General features: G+C 39.4%; 1 protein-coding gene across 5 annotated transcripts in view; it reads right to left on the reverse strand.

Annotated features, from left to right (window-relative positions):
* Nucleotides 1–14: 14 nt before the first annotated feature.
* The window catches only part of LOC136854026 (NADPH oxidase 4-like), a 132,292-nt gene continuing 105,288 nt past the window's right edge, over nt 15–27,018 (reverse strand). For all 5 annotated transcript variants that reach the window (XM_067130026.1, XM_067130068.1, XM_067130056.1 and 2 more), the window contains 5 exons: nt 26,131–26,945; nt 19,329–19,448; nt 10,046–10,229; nt 271–371; nt 15–154 (listed from right to left, as the gene is read on the reverse strand). In XM_067130026.1, the coding sequence (XP_066986127.1) occupies nt 34–154; nt 271–371; nt 10,046–10,229; nt 19,329–19,448; nt 26,131–26,945 (1,341 nt within the window). In that variant the 3' untranslated portion in view covers nt 15–33. The remainder of the gene's footprint in view (nt 155–270; nt 372–10,045; nt 10,230–19,328; nt 19,449–26,130; nt 26,946–27,018) is intronic.

The raw sequence follows: 27,018 nt of genomic DNA on the forward strand, positions 1-27,018 counted from the left end.
CAAAAAAGAAAAGATCATTGAATAAAATTTTATTTATGAAAATGATTCTTGGTGGTAGTTGAAATGGGCTCCTTTAGTTACTGCTTGTATACAATGTCTTCGTACTTGACTGCACAATTTTGGAGGTCCACAGGTGAAGACTCCCACTTTCTTTCTAGAAGACATTAAACGTAGTAAAATTAAACTGATGTTTACCACCATACAAGGCACTGTATAACTAAGTAGTATAAACTAAGGTACTGTATAACTTAAGTAGTGTAAAGTTCCTACCTTCTGTATGTTTGGCACCACTCGTGGAACAAGTGCTTCCACTGTGGTCGACCTTGACTTATGCGAGGTAACAGGCTAGGGTAGTTTTCAGCAAACAAATCCTGGAAATTAAAATTACAGGATTAGGTGCTAGTGAGGAAACATGTACACTTGTGAAGCTGGCATATGCGTCTTAAAGTGGGCGATTTGGTTAAACTAGTTCCCAAGCTGGGAATAAGTAGATTTTGATATGTAGTACTAAAGTAATTTTTTGCCTGTAACTGACCAATAAAAAAAAAAAAAAACTAGTGAAGTACAGGTCTTCCTGTTGGGGACTAGTGCCACTGGTACAATGTAGTATTACTATTTGCAGCATCTCTCCAGGCCCTAGCTGCACCCACTTTTTAGCTGTATTCTACCAATATTCTCACATCCGTCTCCCATCTTGTGTCCGACTCTCCAACTATTACTCCGTGCAGGAATAAAGTTTTTCTCCTAATTTCATCTTTGGACTTGTATTCTCTGGATCTACCTTGCTATCCAACCACACAAAACTCCCTCTTTTCACTGTGTTAGAACTAAATGGCTGGAAATAGCCTCTGATCAGTAGATTTTATTCATTCTAGTTTTAATTAATGAATTATGTTTGTAAGGGCAGCTAGAAATTGGGAAAGACAGGGTTGCACTGATCATATGTACAATTTTTTGTTCTGACAACCCATAGATATATTACTAATTAAGAGGTACCATTGGATCCAACAGTAAGGTACTTGGCGTTTGATAAAAAACACTAGTTTCCTTCATGTTTTTTACATGAATGACTACTATTAATACTACAACGTAATGCAGCAAGGAAGTACAGTATTGGTCTTGGATGGGGGGGGATACGATCTGCACGGCATATTTGGTAGATGTTCTACATGTCATTGAGACTGATAAATGGCCTTTTAATCTGATACCAATGAAGGATACCTGTAAGATACAAAACTTGAAATATTTTGTTAATATACAGTACTCTGCTAACACACGACTTGCCTAATTGGTCAATGTAGAATTAATGTCACAAACTGCATATTTTCTTACCTACAGGATACCTTAATGACATTCAACAACATTATTACAATTTATAAAAGGCCACTGCCAACAATATCCATGAATATATATACAATAACTTGTATAAATATATCCATGAATATTTATATTACTATTATAAATACTGTAGTAATGATACAGAATAACCTGAACAGGGTTAATCTCACCTTTTGGTAGTCTACACATTATTGTTTATTAGTTTTTAGTGAACCATCCATAAATAAAAAAAATAACCATGACACTGGAAAAATATTGGGATGGATGGTTTAACTGTTGGGTATGGTCCTCCTCTTGTTTTGTTTTATGTTTTTATTTTATCCTTTTTTATGGGTTGGTTGTTAGCTTTGGATTTCCTTTTTGGGACGTTAGGCTATTCCCCCCCTTTTTTCCATGAAAAGGGGGGGGGTGGTCATTCATTCTTTTTGTTCACATGCCCTTCATAAGGTTTTGTGTTCGTTTTTTCCAATGCGGCGCTTTCCTTAAGTTTTACTAGGGTCTTCTCCTTTTATGTTCCCTTCCCCTGTTTCGGCTTTTTGCGTAGGCTAATAAGCCTCTCGTTTAATAGGCTAATGAGCCTCTTGGTTAAGCTGGGATAGCGAGGGGCTTCATGTAGCCTACCCTAGTTTGGTCTTTACTTAAGGTTAGTTTCCAGTTTTTGGTTATGTCGACCCACCCTTTTCCCCCTCCTTCTCCCGAGTGCTCTCTCTTCCCTTGATTTGTTTTCAATCTTGTTAACTTATCCAGGTTTAATGGGAGCATTCCTTCCTTTTAGCCTATAGCTTATGCCCCCTTTGCATTGTTTGGCCTCTCCTTGGTTCGGTCCGTGACTTTACCTATTTACTCTCCCTCCTGGGACTGTTGGTGGCCGGGAGGGCTTCCCCCTCTCCCGTCCACCATCTTTGGCCATCTTTATCTCCCTGTCCCCCCCCCCATGGAGGTTGTCCCTGTTCCTCTCCTGCTTCTCTCGCGTTTGCTGGGTAACGACTCAGTCAGCGAGTGGGCGGGAGGACACGGAACACCTGGATTGTGCATTCCCACTCTGGTCGTTCTTTTTCGGTTCTTCCTCCGGGGTTTTCCTTCCTCCCCTTCATACGTCTTCTCCGGCGTGTCGTTTAATTTGGCGACACTCCGGTTCAGTCCCTTCTTCGTTGCCAGTTAGAGCTTTCCACCTGACTGTCTTCGTGTTGGGCTTTTGACGTTCCCTGCCCTTAGCTAACTACTGTCTTCTATCGGGCGCATTCCTTGCTTCCCGCTCCGCGGTTCTAGCGTTTATCGGTCTTCCGTTATCGCTAGTTTCATATTATTTTTGTTGCCGGAATGCGCTTTCTCGACAGTTTAACCTTCCCATTTCATTTTGTATCCGCTACTTACTTTAAGGCATGTTACTCCGCTAGTTCCGGTAAATTTATTTTGCTTTATTTATTTATTATTTTATCATTTTGTTTTGTTTGTATGAGAATTTTTACCCGTTACCTCCCGGATCATTCCGGCTGGTTTCACGGCTTTGTTTAATACTGTGTTGCTCGGCACACTACACAGTGTACTCATAATCTCATACTCTTACAGGTGGTACGCTGCCAAGAAGGGTGCTCCGCAGCCCTCCATCAGGCCAGCGGCCACGAAGTTTGTCGGTCTCGCTCCGGATGTGCGGTCCACGTAGGGGATCTTATTGTTTGGCACCCTGGAAAGAATCGACGCGAGGTTTGAGAAGATCGACGCGAGGGTAGACAGCAAGCTGTCTGGTCTTGCTTCTTCTTTTCAGTCTCTTTCGGAGAAGGTGGAATCACAACAAGGTTCTCGTTCTAGGTCTCATTCTGTTCCTGACCCTTCCACTCTCCCTCCCTTTGATCTGGGGAATCCTTGGCGTCTCGCCCTTTATGCTCCCAAGTACAAAGGTACTCTTACCATAGAGGGTTTGGGCACGAGGAGAGTGGAAGAGTTGGAGTTCTATCCTCCGGACCTGACATCTCCCTACACTGGGTTTGCCAGGCTGAAGGGAGAGGTTTGGAACAGGTCTGATAAAGTCCCTAAGGAGACGGTTATCTATCCTAGGGACCAAGCCCAGTCGTCTTTGATGAGGACCCTTACGGAGTGGCAAGCGGAGAACACTAAGCTTACACGAGCTAAGAGAGTGTTCACTATGTTCACTCTCAGTGATGTTCTCCTTCTCCCTTGCACTTCGAAAGTGGCCTCCTGACTAGTCAGGCTTGCTTCAAGGTAAACCCCTTCCTCATCTCCGAGAGACGGACCCGACATCTCTCGTCTTTCCCGGAGGCACCGAATTCTGGAAGGGAGCCCCTAATACGTTTACGGTGACTCGGCTTGACCCAGACTGCGCCTCTGATCTGTTCAGTGAGCAGCTCCCTAAGATCCCGGAGACGCTCTTGAAAACAGAGGCTGATACTAAGGAAAGGCTCGCCAGGTCTTTGAACTCTTTGGCTTTAGCGGAAGCAACTTTTTGGTTTATAGGGAAGATCCATTATTCCAGGTCTTGACGAAATCTCTCTTGGCGAGTTTTCAACAAGACCTGTTTGACTTTATGACTGCCTGACTGGCCTGCCGGAAGCACATCTTTTCAGCAGCCACAGTTCGGCATGAACCAAATAAGCTTCTTAAGAGTTCGATCTGGGGAGCTAATCTTTTCCCACAAGAAGAAGTTGATGCAGTCTTATCTGAGGCAGCTAGGGTCAATCAGAGTCTCCGTTCCCGTTGGGGTCTGCCCTATAAAAGGAAACAGTCTGATCTTGCCAGCCCTCCCACAAAGTCCAGTAAGAAATTTAAACATTTCAAACGTCTTCCAGCTCAGTCCTTGGTTCAGGTTCCTTTACAAGGTCAGCCTTCGACCTCTTCCTCCCATCCTCCGCCTCAGTATGTCCTGGTGAACCCGGCGCAACAGTCTTTGGCTGCTCCCTCCTATGTCTCCTCCCCAGCTTTCAATCCTGCATATGAAAGTCAGGGGAAATTTCGTTCCAGACAATCAACCAGAGGCAATAAGCCCCGTGGCTTCGCTAGGGGAAGGGGAGCCCCCCGCTCCTCTCCCAGGAACAGGGGAGGTAGAGGCTCCAGAGGGGGGAAGCAAACACAGGACCGATGACATACATCCTGTGGGCGGGAGGCTGTACCATTTTCGAGCTCGGTGGACCTTCTGTCCCTGGGCTCAGAGTATAGTTTCCAAGGGCCTAGGCTGGAGTTGGATCGACAATCCCCTCCACCAGTCAAGTTTTATCAGGCTACGACCAAGGATCTCGAGGACTTTGTGGAGGATCTCCTACAGAAACAGGCTATAAGAAAGTGAGGACTCTGAAGTTCCAAGGCAGGCTCTTCAGTGTTCCCAAGAAGGGTACCGACAAACGGAGAGTAATTCTGGACTTGTCCTGTCTGAATTCCTACATTCGTTGCGACAAGTTTCGGATGCTTACTGTCTCCCAAGTTCGGACCCTACTGCCCTGTGGAGCCGTAACCACCTCTCTAGATCTTTCCGACGCCTATTATCACGTCCCGGTTGCGAGAAGGTTCTCCCCCTTTCTGGGGTTCAGGCTCGGAAGGCAGGCATATTCCTTCAAGGTGATGCCTTTCGGCCTCAACATAGCCCCAAGGATTTTTACCAAGTTGACAGACACGGTCGTACAACAACTCCGGTCTCAAGGGATTACGCTGGCCGTGTATCTCGACGACTGGATCATCTGGGCATCCAGCGTCGAGGAATGCCGGAGAGTTACATCCGTGGTGGTCGACTTTCTAGAATCCTTGGGCTTTCGTGTAAACAGGAGAAGTCCCGCCTGGTTCCGAGCAGTTGTTTTCAATGGCTAGGAATCCAGTGGGATCTGAATTCTCACAAGCTCTCTCTTCCTCATCCCAAGAGGAAGGAGATAGCCAGAGCAACCAGGCAGTTTCTCAAATCCAAAAGGGCCTCTCGGCGGACCCAAGAACGAGTCTTGGGCTCCCTTCAGTTAACCGGTGACAGACCTGTTGCTGAAAGTGAAGCTGAAAGATATCAACAGAGTGTGGCGGAGTCGGGCAAATATCAGTCTCAGGGACAAGGTGTCTCTGATCCCTCACATCTTGAAGAAGAGACTCCGGCCTTGGTCGACTGTCAAGAGCCTGTCCAAGTCAGTCCCCTGCAATTTCCTCCTCCTCCGCGTTGGTTATCCACACAGACGCCTCCCTAAGCGGGTGGGGAGGATATTCTCAACACCAAGAAGTACAGGGGACTTGATCCTCATGTTCCGCCAGTTCCATATAAACGTTCTGGAGGCCATGGCGGTCTTCCTTATCTTGAAGAAGCTTCTTCCCCAAGAAGATTCACATAAGACTGGTTCTGGACAGCGCCACGGTAGTCCACTGCATAAACAGGGGAGGTTCAAAATCGAGCCGGATCAACCAGGTAATGATTGCACTTTTCTCCTTGGCATGCAAGAACAAGTGGCACCTATCTGCCACCCATCTTGCAGGGGTCCGGAACGTCGTAGCAGATTCTCTATCAAGGACAACTCCCCTCGAGTCGGAGTGGTCTCTAGACAGGGGCTCGTTCAATTGGATCTGCAAACAAGTTCCGGGTCTGGAGGTAGATTTGTTCGCAACCAAGCTCAACAACAAGCTCCCTCATTACGTAGCTCCCAACCTGGACCCTCAAGCTCTTTTCACGGACGCAATGTCATTGGATTGGAACAGGTGGAAGGTGATCTATCTGTTCCTCCAGTGAACTTGTTGTTAAAGGTCCTTCACAAACTAAGGACGTTCAAGGGTCAAGTAGCTCTAGTGGCTCCCTACTGGCCAAAGAGCAGCTGGTTTCCTCTTCTGCTAGAACTGAAACTTCGCCACATCCGAATCCCCAGTCCGAAACTAACACAAGTAGTACAAACTCAGACTGTGTCAGCTTCCTCAAAAATCCAAAGTGCCCTGGCTTTGTGGACTTATGAAATTTGCGGCTCAAAGGGATGCTAACGTTGATCCTGTCAATACCATGTTCTTGGAATCAGATAAGCGGATCTCCACTCTTCGTCAATACGACTCGGCAACTAAGAAACTAGCACTCTTTTTGAAAGAATCTGAGGCTACAGTAATGACCATAAATTAAGCAATCTCCTTTTTTAGATCACTGAGAAGGGTTTAGCCGCTAGTACTGTTACTACAGTCAAGTCGGCTTTACGAAAAGTGTTCTTGTATGGTTTCAAAATTGACATCACAGACCCTTACTTTTCTTCCATCCCTAAAGCATGTGCATCGTCTGAGGCCAGTAATCCGTCCACATACGGTTTCCTGGTTTTTAAATGACGTGTTGAAGTTAGCCTCAGATATCGATAATCAGTCTTGCCCCTATCTTTCCTTGTTGAGGAAAACGTTGTTCTTAGTTAGCCTAGCTTCGGGTGCTAGAATTTCAGAGCTGTCTGCACTCTCTAGGAGCCCAACCACGTCGACTTCCTTCCATCAGGGGAGGTTTTGCTGATTCCTCACCCTACCTTCCTGGCCAAAAATGAAGATCCAGCATAGGTGGTCGCCTTGGAAAATTCTCCCCTGCCTCAAGACCTGTCCCTGTGCCCAGTTCATACTTTGAGGGCTTATTTAGACAGGTCCTCTCACATCTCTTCTGGGCCTCCCTCTATCAGGGAAGGAGGGGGGTAATCTCTCTATGTCTGCTATTAGACAACAGATCCTTTACTTTATCAAGCAGGCTAACCCTGACTCAGTCCCAAGAGTTCATGATATTAGAGCTGTGGCCACCTCCATTAATTACTTTCATTACATGAATTTCATGGATCTTACCAGGTACACTGGTTGGAAGTCACCCTTGGTTTTCAAACGTCACTATTTGAAATCCTTAGAAGCTCTTAAATTCTCAGCAGTCGCGGCAGGGAACGTTGTTCCTCCCTCTGGTTCCCTTTCTGATTTCTAGTCATTTCCTCCTCCACTGCCTCAGTTATCTCCTTACGGTCATTTCAGTCAGGCTTGCCTTGACTTCTCACCTCGCTATGTTATCTATATGTTTGTCTAAATGATACATTTAAGTTATGAGGTTTTCAATATTGTATAGTTATTTTGTTTATGTATATTTTTCATATTGTCATGTTAATTTTAAGCTAACATCAGTTTCATTTGTACATTATTGTTATTGTTACTAGTGATTAAAAAATTTCTTTTGGACCTTGGTCTTCTGTTCCCCTTAGAATTCTTATCTCTTTAGTTTAAGAATGATATTTATTTCTCTGTTAATTTTTCACCGGCTGACACGGGACCCGATCCAGAAAAGGGATTTTGACGAAGGAAAAATCTATTTCTGGAGAGGGGACCGTGTCACCCGGTGACCCACCTCCATGTGTCATGTCCCTCCCATAGTAAACATCATTCTGGTGGGGTGATGCTTTCATGGAATGCGGCTAGCGGTGTTTTGTGTGCTGTTCGCGAGTGGTGCATGGGTTTGTAACGGCACCTGCCTGTGGGACTTTTGACTTTGGGATCTCTATAGGATAAGGTTCCGTGTTTTTGTAGTTCACCCTTTTCCATAGACGACTCCATCTGATGGAGCTCGCTCTGGGGGTAGTAACTCCAGCATTTCATTTAGCTTTCTCTGGTATCTAGCAACGGAATTACCTAGAAATAAGTGCTGAATGGACTTTTTCACCGGGTGACACGGTCCCCTCTCCAGAAATAGATTTTTCCTTCGTCAAAATCCCTTTTATGTTGGGTTAATTCTTGTCAAATTAATCCAAATTTGAGTCACAAAAATCTGCCTATATTATGTAACTTTTGTAATTCACATAACAGTAATGGAAGAAAATTTATGGCACTTCTGTAGCAAAAAGAATTTATAAATCTAAATCACGTTTACAAAGAAATATTTACAAAAATTTCTATTTTCAGCTAACTTACACATCGGACCAAATAATTTTGTTTAAATATTTTGAAGATACTAAAATGAAGTATAACTTATTTTAAAGACTAAAATATAACTTATTTTAAAGACTAAAATAGAGTGTACTAGCTTAACCAGGATGCAGAGCTAACTTATTTAGCACTCATAAGGCTGACCCAGAGGATATATTAACCCTTAATGGACGGGAAAGCTCGTAAGAATATCTATCACAGGTTTTGGGAGATGGACAGGAATCCTTATAATAAAATGTGCCATACTATTTGAATGAATTTATTGGGAAAGAGGCTCACAGCACTTCAATGGTCTACAAATGACTTCGGGCAACTTATTACGTATCATCAGTATGCCTTGAGATTTCAGAGGAGGATGTACTGCCTCTTTGCAGCTCAATGACTTTTTATTTATTTGCTCATAAATATACCCAAGGATTGCTGTTCATTTTAGGTCTTATCTTTTATAATAGTATGTCAGCTATAATTGCAATTTTGCAGAGAAATAGAAAAAACATACATCTCATAAAAAGTTACTGCATCTCCCCATCTCGGTAAATCTCGTAAATATGTTACAAATGTACTCAGAATTTGTTACTGATTTTAGCTCTTATCTGTTATGATATTGTGTTAGTTGTAATTATAATTTTATAAAATAAAATGAATGATTAAAAAAGTAATTATAATTTTACAAAAAATAAATTAATACAAAAAACATAACTTGGTAAAATCTGCATATTTTTACGAGTCTTGTAAAAGAGGACCCACACAGGGTTGTAAATAGTCACTTTCAACTTCCCAGGGAACCTAGGGAAAATTTTATTGGAATTTTTTTATTACACCATGTGCATTTGCATATCTTCCTCTTTCCATTGATGTGTTTTTTCTTAAATTGGCCAACCTTAAAGTTTGCCTGGTCTAGGGGTGTGCTTAATATATATTTAGCCTGTCCCTTAAGGGTTAAGAGAAGAATGGCAACCAAAATAGTTGCTGTCTTACCCCCACCCTCCAGAGAGGGGGGGTAACTATTGGGAGCATTCATTAATGATTGTTTCAATTTTAACTTGTTGAACCTGCGCCAAATAGCCACAGATAAAGCAAACGACAAAGGGTAATTACCTAAATAATTTATTTTATCATTAAAAAAGGATTTTGACAAAGGAAAAATCTATTTCTGGAGAGGGGCCTGTGTCAGCCGGTGAAAAAGTCCATTCAGCACTTATTTCTAGGTAATTCCGTTGCTAGATACCAGAGAAAGCTAAATGAAATGCTGGAGTTACTACCCCCAGAGCGAGCTCCACTAGATGGAGTCGTGTATGGAAAAGGGTGAACTACAAAAACACGGAACCTTATCCTATAGAGATTCCCAATGTCAAAAGTCCCGACGAGAGAGGTGCCGCAGAATCCCCATTACTTTCAATATATCCAATTACAGTATTACATTTTTAAGAATAAGATAAAATCTAATATAATCTAAGAACAAATTCTTCAGGCTAGCCCTATAAGAGTTAAGAGTGTTAACTCATGGTCTGGTTAAACTACTTACTTATACTGTAAACATTAATTTATATATGTTTTATTCTTAGCACTTAGCTTTGCCTAAGAGTAATAAAAATAATACTGTACAGTGTAATTTGTAAATTACTCAGCAGTCTCTGACTTCATAAAAATCAAGCTTCGCATCAAAAGCATAAATGGCTGTCCACTACTCCATTTGTGATACATGAGTGTTCTAAATAGGATAAATCCTTCCAGAAAGCTTAACAGTTCATACAGTACTGTACTGTAATCATAAACACAATGTGTTCATAAAAGTAGAGAACACCATTCCTTAATACCTTACCTGCAAAACTTCTTTTGATGTAGGTATGGTTACATGAAGTCGAAGTTCAATGGAGTCCTCCATATTTGTCTGCCAACAATGAAGAAGCAAACTAGATAGCAAAGGTGCAATAACTAGCAAGAGTCTTGCGTCCCTCACCACCCATATCATGTGAATACGGTTTGGCCACTTAGTTGGATGCCATCTGAAGATATTAAGAAAAGTTTATCATGCTGTACCATCATTTGTTTTTTACAAAAGGTGTGCAGTAAGTGAAAATAGCATTGCTATACTAGCTGGAGTATTCTAATTTTCAAATATTTCCTTTAAAAATTATAATGGCATAAATATGCTTTTATATGAAAAACCATTAATCACATTTAGCCTTATTTTGTATAAAATAGACACAGCTCCAGGACCTGAAGAACTGTAATTATCCTGTTAGAATGTGATTCAGTGTTTAAAAGTATGATCTAAACAATTCTAGGTCAGACAGCTTGAAGAATCAGATGAAAACACAAAACTCAACAAAAATCCATAAGTACAGTATCCAATTTCAGTCAACTCTCAAATAACACAAGTTTAAATAACATGTTTTTGTTTTATCATGAGCAATTATTTATGGAGATACTATGTTTTACTACAGGATAACTTTGACTTAACACGAATTTACTCATGAACATTGATTTAACACGAATTTACTCGAGCTTCGTTTTTCAAATTGGCCACGTGCCTGGGATGCTTCACAAACTGCTACCCCACCTAGCAGCATGAGGGAAACCAACCCAAGGTTCCCAGAATTTAGTGAATTTAATTGTTCAATTGACACAAGGATTGCATTCAAGCCGGGTGAGGAGAGATGTACGGACAGTAGTAGACAACGACCGGCTGGGAGTAAACAATGACCACACACACTTAAGAATTTAAATAGTACAGTAAAGTGAAAACTCATTTTTATTATGGTTTCTGTGACCTTCTAATGTATTAATAATGTTTCTTTAAATGTTATAGTAACGTAATATGTACTTTAAAAGTTACAGTACTGTAAATCTCAAAATAGACATTTCCACAATAAATCTCAAAATAGACAAATTTCCACAAGAGTTCAGGAAAATAACTCTCTTATTAACATTGTTTTTTGGGAAAATTACGTTTAAATAATATGATTTTAAATAACACAACCTCTCCAAGAATGTAACCAACATGTTATTTGCAAGTTAACTATACTGTACCCTCCCTGGTTTATTCAAGATCATCCAAAAGAGGAAATAAAAAGTAAATTTCTAGAACATGATAACCAACATAAAAGTGAAAAGAAAATTGTCACGGATGGATATGCAATAGCAAGTGATGAGTCTCATGATGCTTGACTACCTGACTTCTATTTTTTCTGCTGAGGTAACAGCCACAGTCAATGCACTGAAACTTCAGGTCAAGAAAAAAATATATAAAATTTGATGTTACAGTATTTATAATGACCCAAGAAGCGTTCTTAAGTGTTAAAGAAATTAGCCACTTTTACTCTAATTCAGAGAGCTCAGGAATGGCCTTTTCATCTTCCCATCAGGCACAAATCTGTTCTGTCTTGTTAGGTCACTAGTCATACAGAATACTAGGAATGAACTAGCAGACAGGGGACGCTAAAGGTTTTGCATGATGCAAATTTTTAAATACAAAGGTTCCCACACTGTGATATGAGAATTTATCAAAATATATTCTGAATAATGGCAACAGAGATGGTCATCACACCTACCAAATATTAAATATATGATTTCAGGAGGAATTGGCTTCTGGAATCAGAAGGTCTGAAATCCATTTGAACCTTTTGTTTTATTTTTTGTTTTCCCATTGATCGTCATGAGACTGCTAGTTTCTGCTATTGTGCAACATTATGTAAAGGAGATTAAAGTAAAGAAAAAGTATGGTAAAAATATTTTGATGACTTAGGTGGATGAAAGGGTGTTACTAGAGGAGAAATTAAATTCTGAGCACAGGAAACCTTTTTTTTATAAAGGGTGTCTGAATGACAGTCTTGAGTGAGACATTTTGCTTGCTAGAGTAATTTTTAAAGCTGCACTTCCTGTAAAATATGTGCTTATTGTACTTATTTCATACTGCAGTGTCCTATTGTTCTTACTAACTAACTTGATGTTTGTTCACTTAGGGTACATTAAGTAGTTCACTTAGGGTGCATTAAGTAAACTGAAAGGTTAGACTAATGTTGTGGTAACAGACTAAGTAGCCCCATTAGACCTATTACAGTTGTAAATTTAGACCTACTAGAGTTGTAAGTTTACTGTACCTTACAACTACTAAAAATCACAAACAGGCTTCACAAACCCATACAAAAAAAAACATTACAACACAATCCTTTTTTTATATACTGTACAAATGTGCAACTGTTTTCCAGTAACCATAAACAAGTTTGCAAATGAGAGAAAAGACACACAGGACATCTTTCTCAAGATGATACAGAGAGAGAGAGAGAGAGAGAGAGAGAGAGAGAGAGAGAGAGAGAGAGAGAGAGAGAGAATGTTTACACTTGATTTCATTCTCCATAACTGCCATCAGAAATGTGTCCACAAATGACAGGAGAAAAAGAAAAAACTTACACTAGAGAAAATCTTTACTGATCAGGATAAGGCTACATAGTAATACTAAAATGACAAATTTTTAATTACTTTATATTTTTCATAGCTAACAAACCTGAGGTCTTAACATTAGGGTAAATCATCTGGAAACCAGTTTAAAAACAATAAAAAGTCTTATATACTAGGAATCTGTGGCATCTGATATGCAGATGAGGTGGAAGCGGGTCAGAGACCCAGCTAGAAACTCGTGACGCATTCAGGCTTTCTTCCAACCCAGAATAAGACATAAGAGGGGTGGCTTGAGGTGGGCAGTTAATATTAAGACCTCAGGTTTGTTAGTTATGAAAAATACAAATGAATTAAAAATTGGTCATTTGTTCATATGCAGAACAAACCTTCAGTCTTAACATTAGGATAGACACACTTGGAGGGAGGTATGAGAATCCTGAACCGACTGGAGGTTTGGCACACCTGATCACTCTTCCTAGAAATTAGGGTTCTAAGGAAGACGACCTAAGCCTCTGAGCTGTCAGGTAAGTGGGTGTCTAACACCCAGTCCACTGGGTAAAATACAATGGGGCATGTTAGATTTATTGCATATTATGGACGTGAAAGATAACTATATCTGTTCAAGCAACAAACCAAGTCAGCCACATGCAACGGGTTTGTCACCACTCCTCACTCCCCTTGGTGGAGAGAGAAGTAAAGGCTACTGAGAGGCATATTTGTATGTTGTATGGAACATATAAATGCTGTAACAGCATGGCTGCAACGCTCACCTGCATCAAGCCAGTTCCAACATATGATGTGTCTATTCTTCAAAACTGCCCGTAGGTAGTGAAGAAAGGAAAAAGGGAAAGAAAAGAGACCAGTCATCTCACTCATTCTCTCTTCCACACTATCATCTTAGGCAACTTGTTGAGCAGCCACCACCAGACCCAAGGAAAAAGTGTCCAAGGACCTGTGGGCAATGTCCTTCAGGCAGCAGGAAGTGAAAGTGGTCTGTTGAAGCCAAGAACCAGCATTCAAAAACCTATGAACAGACAAGTTCTTCTTAAATGCCAGAGAGGAACTTATTCCTCTGATGTCATGTGCCTTTGCATGCACGGTATTGGTGACAGAACTTGACAGTGAGGAATAAGCTTGCCTAATTACCTCACATAGCCAAAACGAAACAATATCCTTGGACACTTCTTTCTTGGCTCAGCCTCTACTAACAAAATGTCTAAGGCACCTAGGTCTCAGGTGACGAGTCCTTTTTAGATAACGCAGTACTCTGACAGGGCAAAGCAATAACTCCTGAGGATCGTTAACAAAGTCCCTAAGGGAAGGAATGGAAAATGAGCCAAATCTGTCATCATGAACCAAGGGATTGAGTCTTAGTCACAAATTCCAGGACAAATTCGAAAGCTACCGACTGTCAACTCCTGATGTGTTTAACGTCATAATCTAGACCATGGAGCTCACCGACTCTCTTCAAGGAAGCCAAGGCCAGGAGGAAAACTGTTTTCAAAGTCAGTTCCCTGTCTGACAATTGATGCAGTGGCTCGAATAAAGCTCGAGTGAGACTACTCAAAACCAGAGTTAGGTCCCATGTAGACATTCAGTCAAAAAGAAAAATCTTAGTAAGATATAAAAAAACATAAGTAGCAGCATAAGGTGAAGCTTAGGAGGGCTCATGTGTTTACTTTCTAGACCACATGGCTGAGGAACAAGAGAAAGTCATAGCAGAGGAGGGGATTTCTACCTCAACTAACTGGCCAAGAAGTCAGGTTTTCAGCAACCAAAGCAACAATCCTTCAATGGAAAGTAAGGATGAAGGCTTGTATATCAGCCATCCAGGTGTGGCGGAATTCTAACCCACAAACAAAACAACAAACAACACTCACCCTGATCTTCGGTTGCTGGAGATGGATAAAGGTCGCCGCAACAACCACAACCATAAACAACCACAAACACAACAAGGAAATACAAAAAAAGAAACAGAACACACACAAAATAAACAGCACACAACAAGAAAACCAACAACTCCCAGAAAAGCATACGACAAAAACTGTCCCACACAAGAACCACTGACCGGCACTAGCTCTGCCTAAAGACTCCCAGAAAAACTGAAAAATCCTTCACATATTCCACAGACAGACAGACAGCGCCAAAACAAACTAACGACCTCATCCCTCTTCCAACAACCAAGCACTCACTCACATTACACACTCTCTCACTCTCTCTCTCTCTCTCTCTCTCTCTCTCTCTCTCTCACAAAACGTTGGGAAATGCTAAATAAAAACAAATTTATTCATCCTCTATATTTCTCCCCCTTTTAGCATTTCCCAACCAACACCTTTCACACCTCTTTCAAATCGCCACGCAACACCCACGGATGCTCACTAGCAGGTCCTCTATCGCGTTCATGGGCACGCAATCATTCTCTCAGAATCACTCTCTCTCCCAGCAACACTCAAACTCACATCATCTCCTCCATTCTCTCTCAGATTCACGCTATCTTCTTCACTATTACCACTCTCAATTTCATCCACAATCTCATCTATACCCTCTAACTCGTTCCCAAATACCTCCCCAATTCTTCAACTAACCCATCCCATTTGCTCATTGACCTTTCCAATTCTTGCAACGATTCATTCATGCTTTCAATCACTGGTCTATCACTGCTACGCTCTCTTACTCTTACACTTTCGGCTCACCTCCAACCGCTCACCAACCCCTACACGTTCAGTCAACTCAGTTATATCAAACCCGCATATGCTATATTGTCGTTCTATCCATACCATCCCATTCATCCGTATTACACGCTTTATCACTCATTTCCACTTTGGCACTCACACCCTATCACACAACTTACGACCATTCAGTTTACTTACGTTCTTCCCTTTCTTACGTTTTTACCATACTCTATCAAAACAAATTGCTGATCCTCATGCAACAACCCTCACGTCATGCATCACACGCACCAGCTTGCATCCTGGAGGATCCACCCATTTGAACCCCCTTCACACTCAGTTTCCCGAATCGCTGTCACAGTCACCCTCTTTCGTCTACATACACTTGATACATGCCCTTCCATTCCACATTCGACACATAACTCTCGGTTCTGAACACATTCTCGCATAATGCCCATTCTTACCACAGTTACCATATTACATTCACTCGGGTACCCTACAACCATTAGCAACATGACCCACCTGTCCGCAGGTAGCATTTAACCCCTATCTTTCATACACTCCCTTACCAAATGTCCCGGTTTGCCCACACCAAACACGCTCCTAAAGCCCATCTACACTCATTCTTTGTATGTCCTTCCTTTCCACATCTAAAAACACTTCGCTCGACTTCCACTCATCGACCTTCCCTTTGTACACTACTATCCCTAACCCGTCCAACCCGTTGTTCCTTTACAAACCCATCATTCATCCTCACTGGCACCTCTACATTACTTGCTCCTACACTCCTATCTATTACACTATCATTCTCATTGGGCCCCCTCAACACTGCATCCCTAAAGCTTCCAACTCTGGTACTCTCTCATCTACCCCAGCCCTTACACTTACACTTCTGCTCTCTTTTATAACCCTGTCAAGCTCATAATCTTCTACAATTTCCAAAATTTCTCCCCAAGTCAACCTTTCATTCGTCCATCTTTTCTTCTCCTTCCGCTTCAAGTTCACAAATTCTCTAACTCCATCTGGCACTGTCCCTAACAACTTCCGTGCTAACTCCTTACATTCATCTATCCCATCATCCCCAAACTTCTTCCTTGCCAACGTCTCAGCCTACAAGCATACAGTGACAAGGTTTCCCCAGCTTTCATTCTTGCCTCATCAAATTCATTCTTCCTCTTATACTTAACACTCGCTTTCATACGCCTCAACTTGCTCAACTAATCTAGCTTTCACCTTGTCATACTCAACATCCCCACACTCATAATCACCCTATACATATCAAGTAAAAACCCAGTCAAATACTCTCCTAATTCTCGTGCCCACACTCTCTTACTTTCCCCATACTTATCCTGACAAAACCTTTCATACTCCCTAAAGAAATCATGCACATCCCTACTTCCATACTCATTATACTTTTCACACCGGGTACCTCCCTCACATACATAGCCTTTCTCACTCTTTCTCACTTTCACTCTCACTTTCTACTTTCGCTCTGTCCTTTCATACCCTCTTCCTTCCGAACAAAGAGTCCACTTCTGCACTTACATTCATCTTACTCATTACACTCTTCTTCCCCTCTTTTTATCCACTTTTATCCACTCACCTCCATCCACCTCACTATCACTACTGCCTTCACCCTCTCCCTTCTTTCCTGCCTTCCCCACTTCCTTACCCTTCTTACCAGTTTCCTTTCCTTTCCTTCTTCCTTTTTTCTTCCCCTGACTTATCCTTACTTTCCCTCTGTTCCTTCCCTTGCTTTTCATTCCCTTTTTCCTTACCCTGCCTCTCATTCCCTCGTTTCTTACTTCCTATTCCCATATCACTTTCATCACTCACGCTTCCATTCACTTCTTCCTCCTTTTCTTTCTCTCTTGCCCCTTCACACGTTCCAGAGAACCTGCCTCCAACAGCCCCTTCTCCCAAAACACCCTTGAACATACCTTTCACCATTTCTTCCACACTTCTCATCATTCCCTCCAACTTTTTATCCATCCTCTCTTCCATTCTCTCTTCCATTCTCTCTTCTGACTCTTTCATCTCCCCTTTCATTTCTTCTTTGCACTTCTTAGCATTCCTCCCATCTCCTCCAACTGACTCCTCAACTCCTCATTCTCACTCCTCAGCTTTCCATTCTCCTCCTCCAGCCTGCCCTGGAGTTCCCTAAAGTTCCTCTCTCAATTTCTCTATCTCACTCATCCTGACCTTTTACTCTCACTCGACCCACCACAGACAATCTTAACGGCTATTTTACAACAGCCCCACGTTGATCAAATATTATGTGGCGGAATTCAACCCACAAACAAAACAACAAACAACACTCACCCTGATCTTCGGTTGCTGGAGATGGATAAAGGTCGCCGCAACAACCACAACACGCAAACAACCACAAACACAACAAGGAAATACAAAAAAGAAACAGAACACACACACAAATAAACAGCACACAACAAGAAAACCAACAACTCCCAGAAAAGCATCGACAAAAACTGTCCCACACAAGAACCACTGACCGGCACTAGCTCTGCCTAAAGACTCCCAGAAAACTGAAAAATCCTTCACATATTCCACAGACAGACAGACAGCGCCGCAAACAAACTAACGACCTCATCCCTCTTCCAACAACCGAAGCACTCACTCACGACAATTACACACTCTCTCTCTCTCTCTCTCTCTCTCTCTCACAAAACGTTGGGAAATGCTAAATAAAAACAAATTTATTCATCCCTCTATACAGGTACTTTCAAAGGACCAAGTCTAGAGAGGTGTTGTTAGGAGGGCACTGGTGGAAGAAAGGTGAAGACTTAAGTAAGAAATGATAAAATATGGCAATGATATGAAGTTCCATGAAGGAATGAGATTTTATAAAAATATTCAGAAGGGCTTGTAGTAAAGATCAAGATTATTGGATTCATAGTCACACCAATCTGGACATATAAGGTATTGGATAATTAATAAAGAAAAGGGAAGTACCACATTATCTCCCACATCAGTGTGGAGAGCAGAGGTGCTCAGAGTGGGTACATAAAAGTCCTCTCAGTAGCATAAACCTCAATATGTGGATGATAAGACAGTAAGGTAAGATACTTAAAGAAAAAAACTAAGGTTGGTGGAGTTATGCACACAATTGCAAAGCAGAGAAAACAATACACAGTAAAAAATTTTTTTCCACATGGCATAGTACACAGATTTGAAATCTATGTATCTAGATATGTGCGCTGATGCTACAATAGCACAGGCTCTACCTCTGAAGTGAACACATTAGTAGAGCTTATTAAGAGATATTTGAAAAGGATCAAGGGAAGCATTGCTAAAAAGCTGGGTATAGAAAGAATAAGAGTGGGAATGAAGGAAGTCAGGTGATGTTCTACAGAGATGAAAGGCACACCCAAAATTTTATAAATAAAAAAAAGGGGCAGGCCTACCAGAGTTAAGAGATCATGGATGGAACCATTATATTACCAGAAGTGTCTACTCTTCACTGGTATTGTGTTAAAGCCCTTCTGATAAATATTTGCTCCATGATAACCGTATCTCTAGAACTTATCCTAATAATATGAAACACACAATTAAGATGATACTCTGGGGTATATTTAGTGAAGTAAGAAGTGTGAGAAAAAAATAATGAATAGGCCATACTATTAGCTAGTTGGATGAAAAAACAATGGCTTGTGATGGAAAGTTCTACAAAACTTTCTGTACTATGTATCACAGAATGGTAATAAAAATCAGCTGTTATTTAATCATGGACAACTTACTTAATATTAATGTTCTGCATCATTGCACTCAAAAGAACAATGGATGCAACAGTGATTCAACAAAATTAAAAAAGGGACATGCTTTTAAGTAAACGACAAAAATTATCATTCACCAAAAACTTCAAACATAAAATAGAAAGGTTGAAAACTGATATAATTCTTCTACAGTTCCATTACAAATACATGACTACTTTCAACCAGCAATGAATAAACTGGGGCAATTTAAACACTCAAAAAATGCTTCCTTACAATTTCCACAAAACCATTCCATTTTACTTACAGTTTATGTGAAAGAGTAGCTGCCAATGGTGTTATACCAATTCCACCCGCAGCCCCTATTATAATTGGATAGTGGAGCATCTCCTCACTTGGAGAATTATATGGACCATCAACACACAGCCTGTTGAAAGAAAATGAAAAAATAATGAGAAGTAATGTTACTGCTCTTGAACACTTTCTGTGGGGACAGATAACACTTGATAATCTTTCAAGTTTTAAGATATCCCCTGGTCAGTTTTGCATCCTGGTTTCTAATGGACCAAGGTATGATAATCTTACCAAGTTTCCATCTGCTTTTACAGTCGCTATGTCTGGCGTCGACCTTTGGTTATCTCTTATCCAAGCCCACAAAGTTTATCCTGCTGAATCTGAACTTGCTCTTAGAATGATGAGATATCCAGCTGACTCTTACCTTAGCACTAAGTGTTAGTCCTTAGCAACCTGGATATGACTGTTAATTATCTGACTAGCAAAAATGATTCTGTGCATGAATGAAGTATTTTATTTTGAACTCCCAGTCCAGTTCTACATATTATTTGTCTCCTCCCAATTTACTGTTTCACTTCAGTTGTACTAATGACTGACATATCTGCTTTGAGAGTTTATTGGGTCCCTAAGAATACTCACGCCAGCAAAAGCCATGACTGAAGTACGCAACCCCGACTATCTCATGCAGAGAATAAAGAGCATATTCATGAAAATTGCTTAGTATGATCACCTGTGCTGCTATAATACTTCTTCCTTTAAGGCTGCCTTTTCAGAGCCACTGAAACCACCTCAACTGCATAAGCATGTGCCATAATGACAACTGGATCCTATGAAAAATGGACAATCAATTTCACCATCATGGCCCTGGTGTCCAGGAAATAGCATTTATGATTGATTTTACTAATTTTGGGGAAATTAATCATGTCCAACAATAACAACATATCTTCTCCCCTCAATCTTATTTTCAAAAGCCTTCCTCCTGGCCCACAATAGGTCTACAGGCAGCTTTTTCAGTTTGTATATTGTTTTCTTGTATAACTTTCTTCCCACTGTCATTGAGTTTTGTAATAAATAAGTCTACAGTTTCTTCTACAGCTTTTTGTGTGAAATCCTGAATTGCAACAAAAAGATAGTACAGTAATCAATCAAAGAAACAGTATTCAGGGGCATAAAACAAGCTTACCAGAAGTCTTGAACTCTTGCTATTTGTTAGGAAATCACAATTAATGCGGTGCTGAGTGCATTTGCCATCTACACTACCCTAGTATATATTAACACACGGTGAAACATGTAATTACATCAGTGTTATACAACTCTTAACAGTATTTTTAATATTTATACAACAGAATGAGGATAAAGAGTGCAAAAAAAGCAGTGCAGTTGCAAAGGCACGGCCTCAAGTTAACCTATGCTTAATCTAAAATACATTTTGGATGTGGGTGTAAGCTTGCAAAAGAAATTGCACTGACCTAAGATGAGGTTGAGAATACAAAGGATTTTACAGATATAGAAGAGAAACCAAAGGGTAGGTTACATGGCTCAAGAAATACTTAAATACATAGACATAAAGAGAGTAGGAACTATGGAACTGTAAGTAGGGAAAAATACATGAAAATGTGGTAGTTTTAATAACATTTTCAAAGGCTGAAACAGGGAGCTATATTAAAGAAAAGGTATGAATTACTGTAATTAGAAAACATGCAATACACAGCCACAAAAGGTATTTATGAACAATCCACAAGAACTCCATATTGAAGTTTAATGACAGAAATAGGCATATGGTTTCTGTGGAATACAACAGAAGAAAATAATGCTATTTCATATATCATAACCTCTGAAGAAAAAAGATTAACCAGAAAGGCCACTAAAAACCATGTTCTAAACCTCTACAGAAATTGCTGGAATAAAGTTACTGAAGAAATTTATGATATACAGTAAACCCCCGTATTCGCGGTCTCACAATTCGCAGACTCATCTAATCGCGGATTTCTCTATGGAGCATATATACGTATTATTCGCTAAAAATCCGCCCATTCATGGTAATTTTCACTGAGAAATACCCATTAATTACTATATTTTCATCTCATTTTCATGACTAAATGCACTTTTTGTGATAAAGCTATTAAAATACTCAGGTAGTGCTCGAGTTACGATAATTCGCCTTACGGTAATTCGATTTTGCAATGGGGTAAGCAATTAATACCAACACGACAATACAGGTATTTATAGAATATTTTTAAATTTCGCGCAGGCACAGGCAGCAGCATACAATCAGGCAGTGAGAGAGACCAAATTAGAATAGACCAACTTTTCCTCCATCTTTTTATCCCATCTTCTGGTTAAAAAAGTAAAAGAGAATAATAAAAGTATTGTTAGTAACGTTATACTCTTGCATAAATGCGTATAGCCATAAACAACCGAACGAGAAACTGTAGTTTTGCTCATCACCGAATCAGATAACAACAGCCGTTTTGCTTGTATTTCAACTATCGTACGGTAATAAACAATTACTGTAGTTACGTTACAAATGACGTTAAGTAGAATAGGACATATATTTTACATTATACCCTTAATCGCTTTTGAGAAAAGATCGGCAAGGAAATATACTGCTAAATTTACGCTGCAAGTTGTACCTGAAACTGAGAAAACAACGTTCAAGCTGCTAATGACTATAAATTATCGTGCATCAGCAACATTGATGAAACTTGACCATAATTAAAATTGGAGAGAAAGTATTTTAATCAAAACTACTGGGCATGAAAGAACACATTACTGCTATTTTTACGCCGATAAATGATAAATACTTAAAGCTCGTATTATGATGAAATCAAGTGAAAATAGCAAACGGAATCTTGATTTTTTTCACACAAAACAAACACCCCCAAATGGCCAATGTTAACCAATATCGAAAAAAATACAGTTGAATTAATTTCACGAGACATATTCAAGTTATATTTCGACTAAAAAACACTTCGTATAATGAAAAATAAACTTGCCCCATATAAATAAAGTATCTAGAGATTCATTTATGCTAACTAGAAGCAAGAAAAGCGCTCTGAACTGAGTTAAATACGGCGAAATAAACTTATCGCGTAATCAACTTCCAAACCAAAACATTGATCGCTATGATCACAATTTATAATACAAAAGCAATATAAGAATAGCATTTTAAAAGATCCATGGAAAAGATGCATACTCGTTATGTTGATGTTTGTACAGTATACAGTAATACAATATTACGTGAATACAGAATACAGAACAGTATAGTGTAGGCTAAGCTAATTCTTGTTTGTTATTCAATTTCTCTTTGTACTGAATTATTATAGGTCACTCTGCATGAACCTCCAAAATTAGCTGATATTAATAATTACTATACCATGTATGTATAGAGTTTACTGTACTTTATAGTGTAGGCTAGGCTACCATATATGTATACATGGTATTGAATACACTAGTGTAGGCTAGGCTACATTCGAAATATGTTTTTTCCAACAAACGATGGGTTTTTTGGAACCTAACCCCATCGTAAGTAGGATAATACCTGTATAAGCATTTTCAGTTTTTTTGTGTTTGAACTATCAAAATAGGCAGTTCTAAGTGTTTTTAGAGGGGTTCTAAGTATTCACAGGTTTTAGCTATTCGCGGGGGGAGTGTGGTACACATCCCCCACGAATACGGGGGGTTTACTGTAGTTGAAAAAAATAAATTGCAAAGAAAACAGATTAACCAGAAAGGCCACTGAAAACCATGTTCTAACCCTCTCTGAAAACTGCTGGAATAAAGTCATTGAAGAAATTTATGATGTTGGAAAATATAAACTGGGAAGAAAAAATATCTTTAAATAAGAAACACTGTAAAGAGAATAATGGAAAATTTAGAGGGAAAAAAGAGAGGGGTATAAAGAGGAGTTCTATAGACAGAAATGTCTACAGCCTCATGTTCAAGAAATCTATTCCAAGAGGCTATCTTTGTCATGGAAACTACATAACATATAATCAACAAAATATAACAGTTTATATTAACCTATTAAGCATCCTTTATGAGAGATGTCGCCGCTCTCATATCACCACATTTTCTAGCTCTCAGAGTGGTCATTTGGTCTATGCTAATTTTTATGCTTTTTTAAGTATTCTTTTTTACACTGATACTGATTTTTGCATAAAGATATTAGGATAATAAATAATGTAGAATAAGGAAAGATGAAAGAATTTATTTTGCATTTTTATATTCTAAAGATTATAAGCATGAAACATAAAGAAAAAAAAAAGATTCTTTCTAAATGCCATTCTTTGAAACAGAGCCAGTAGATTAATGAATTGTTTCATTTCATTTTCATTTGCCCTGCCATTTTAGTACACTTGATACTGCAGGGGAACTTTCTATATATTCATATAGAAACTGGATAGAAAATCTGTTTGTTACTGCAACAATGTGCTCCATGACTTTGTCATCGAAAAAAACTTCTAAAAAAAATCCACAGGGTTTCCCTGATCCCGAACACTAAATTTGACACCTTTGGGTGAAAGAAAAGTAAAGGGAACTCCACAGGGTTTCCCTTATCCTGAACAAAAAGTTTGTGGGATCCACAGCAGAGAGAGAGAGTGAGAGATAATTTTTGTGCTGATTATGAAAAAGGTGCCGTTACAATATTTCCTTTTATTGTAGTCATCATCATTCTCTGCAACAAATAGTGATAATGTCTCTTCAGGCAAAAGATTTTTCTTTCATTTCAGATCACTCATTATGGGGCGATAAATGGGATCAAACAAAAAGAAATCAGTGGTTTATCAATGAACACCAGAAGTGTAGCAGGTGGTGGAGGTCATTGTCCTCTTGTCACACTGTCTTTCCCTTACAAAAAAAGTTGCTATTTACTGCTAATTTAGCTTATTGTTTTACCAACTGACGTCCCTACAATTTGCATAAGAGGGAAGAGCATTTCAGACTGAATTCAGCAGTGCACCATCCTGAAAGAGGTAGGATGTGTTATCTGTTCAAAACGTGATATGGGATGCGGCCGACAGAGATATGCCGTCGGTGACGCTTGACACGTTAATAAACAGGTTTTGACATAGGGAAAACCTATTTTTGGTAGTCGCTGTTGGGTCCTCAAGGAGTTACCCCCCATGGTGATTAGACTAGTATCAAAAAAATATTTTTCTAGCCTGGTCTTGTAGCCGGATATTGTGTCGTAATGAAAACACTATGACACGTGATAGAGTATAATGGACTCAAAGATAAGAGGGCATTTTCCCTTATCTTCAGTGAAGCTGAACCCAGTTTTTCCTATGTCAAAAAATGCAAGCAGTGACTATTGCACGAGTGTCTGCCAACTTGTTTACGACCAGGGTAGGCAAAAGACCAGCTACATTACCCTCTGCTAGTGCAAGCTATGTGCATGATGATTCAGTGCTCCTTACTGTTTTCACCAGCAACAATCATGGAAACATCCAAACTCGAAAGTTAAGTATTTATTTTTAAGCTCCAGTTAAAAATTTTTAGTTTAAACTGTGGAACAAATGTTTTTGTGTACGGAATCCGGAAACCGGACTTTGCTTTCAGAGCACATGGTCAGTGCTCTCTCATGATCTCTGTTATTTGCGAAAACCCCAAAAATGTGAATTTTTTATCGTTCAATTTAAAAGTGTAACTAAAGGAACCTAACCTCGCATAAGTTCAGGGTATGGCTGTATTGCTTTGGCTCTTTCAAAGTAAAACTAACTGTTTTAAAGATGGTAGCATCTGTTAATTAGATAGGAAAAATTTATTTTTTAAAATGTTTTTTGTGCATTAACTCATACTGCACTGACTGTTGCCAAGTGGAATAGAACTGTTTGCTGTTGAATGATTGATGAAAAAACTGGAACAAAACAAATAAGTTTGAAGGCTTGGTCCAAGGGAAACATATGGAGAGTAAAAGAAAAGCAATGCATCCATGGCCTGAAGATACACTGCAAAAATTGTTAGCTACACATTCACTCACTAATATATTACAATCATCAAAATAATTTTATCCAAATGAAAAATAAAGAAATGAAACAAAGAAAAGAGAGCAGCTAACACGTAACCAAATCATACCAGAGCCAAGCATCAAATGACAACAGAGTAAACTGCCTCCCTTTGGAGGAGGTACACTAACCTCTGATTGTTTCATAATATCTTTCATTCTGTTACTGAAACATCACTGATATGCCTGCTGTATTAAGGAATTTAGAATAGAAGTTTTGTACATGTGGTGACATATTTGCACTACTTAAATGGTCTATGTTTACAAAATATTTTGGTTTGAAATACTACAGTATGAATACTGTACTATACTAATAATATTTTTATTTTCCTCTACTACTAAAAAATCTAGGCACTATTAAAAATATATGAAACTAGTATAGTGAGTACCACTCCTTGAGCCTTCAACACATACCATAGGAAGGAAATAAAAAAAAAATAGAACATTACAGAGCAAATCATATACCTTTGGGAGCCTTTACCTTATTAACTTTAATATTCTTCTTAAAAAAACTGGGTTGGCTCTGTTATCTGTGACCACCAAAGTAAAAGTGTGAATATACTGTGTCATCATATTAAGTGTCACTGAGAAAGATGGGAGAATTTTAGTGTATCTCACAATAACTTGAGAAACAGGAATAAAAAAATTTTTCTTCTAATGAAATCCTGTTGCTTTTAACACCTACTAAAGAATACAGTCCATGGCTTAAGACTCAGGATAATACTAAATGTATTTAACATCAAACTTATGCTACTTATAAGTTATTCTAAAAATAAAAAGTAGTATAATCAAGAATAAACATCCTCACCTGGGATAAAATGATGAATTGAAGTTAATTACATGATCACTCTGTTCTTCCCTTAAATTTTTGCTATTAATTTTATTCAAACAGCACTTATGGGGTCGTGACGGTATGCATACTTCTTGACACTGGCACAAAATATCATTTCCAAGTCCATTTTCAAGTTTATTATTATTTTGTACAAAGATGTTTCTATGGTTAGTTTTTTTTTCACAACGTCCCCTACAAGGTCCCCTTGAGTAAGCACAAAGTTTTGATTTACTGAAGCATGTATGTACGCCACAGATTTCAGCATTTTCTTGCATATAATTCGGATGAGGGCTGAGCAACTCACTGCTGTGGGGTAATGAGTTTCTGTTACCTTGAAGTAACAATATGTTGGAAAATAAAAACTCTGAATGGATACAATGTCTGCTTGTATGAAATATTGCACGATTAAATAATTTCAAGCTTTTATTACTACATTCTCTGGGACTAAATGAGTAACTATTAGATTTTCTAATTGAGAGCACATGATACAAAGGATCAGTAGGTGGACCTGAAGATATGTTGGGTAATTTACAATTATAATCTCCACGAGTAGACTGACTGTGTTCCAGATATCTGTGCACTGACTGACTAGCATTACTGTTCACTTTTTTATTTCTCAGACTAGACTTTGTCATAACGGGGCAATAGGGAAAATTGGTATCATTTGGCATCCAACCACACTGCAATGGGGAACTAGATTCTGAATCTGGGAAATGTTTTGCAAATCTTCTGCTCCAATCCCCTCGGACACGCATCAATATAGTAAATGTATCAGCATGTTTCGAAGGTGGCTGTGGAAAAAAAAAATATGAAATTAAAGCTTCAGGAGTAACTAAACTTATTTTTCCTTGTCACGGAGAATTA

The sequence above is a fragment of the Macrobrachium rosenbergii genome, chromosome 3 (genome assembly GCF_040412425.1).
Source record: "Macrobrachium rosenbergii isolate ZJJX-2024 chromosome 3, ASM4041242v1, whole genome shotgun sequence".
NCBI classification, from domain to species: Eukaryota; Metazoa; Arthropoda; class Malacostraca; order Decapoda; family Palaemonidae; genus Macrobrachium; species Macrobrachium rosenbergii.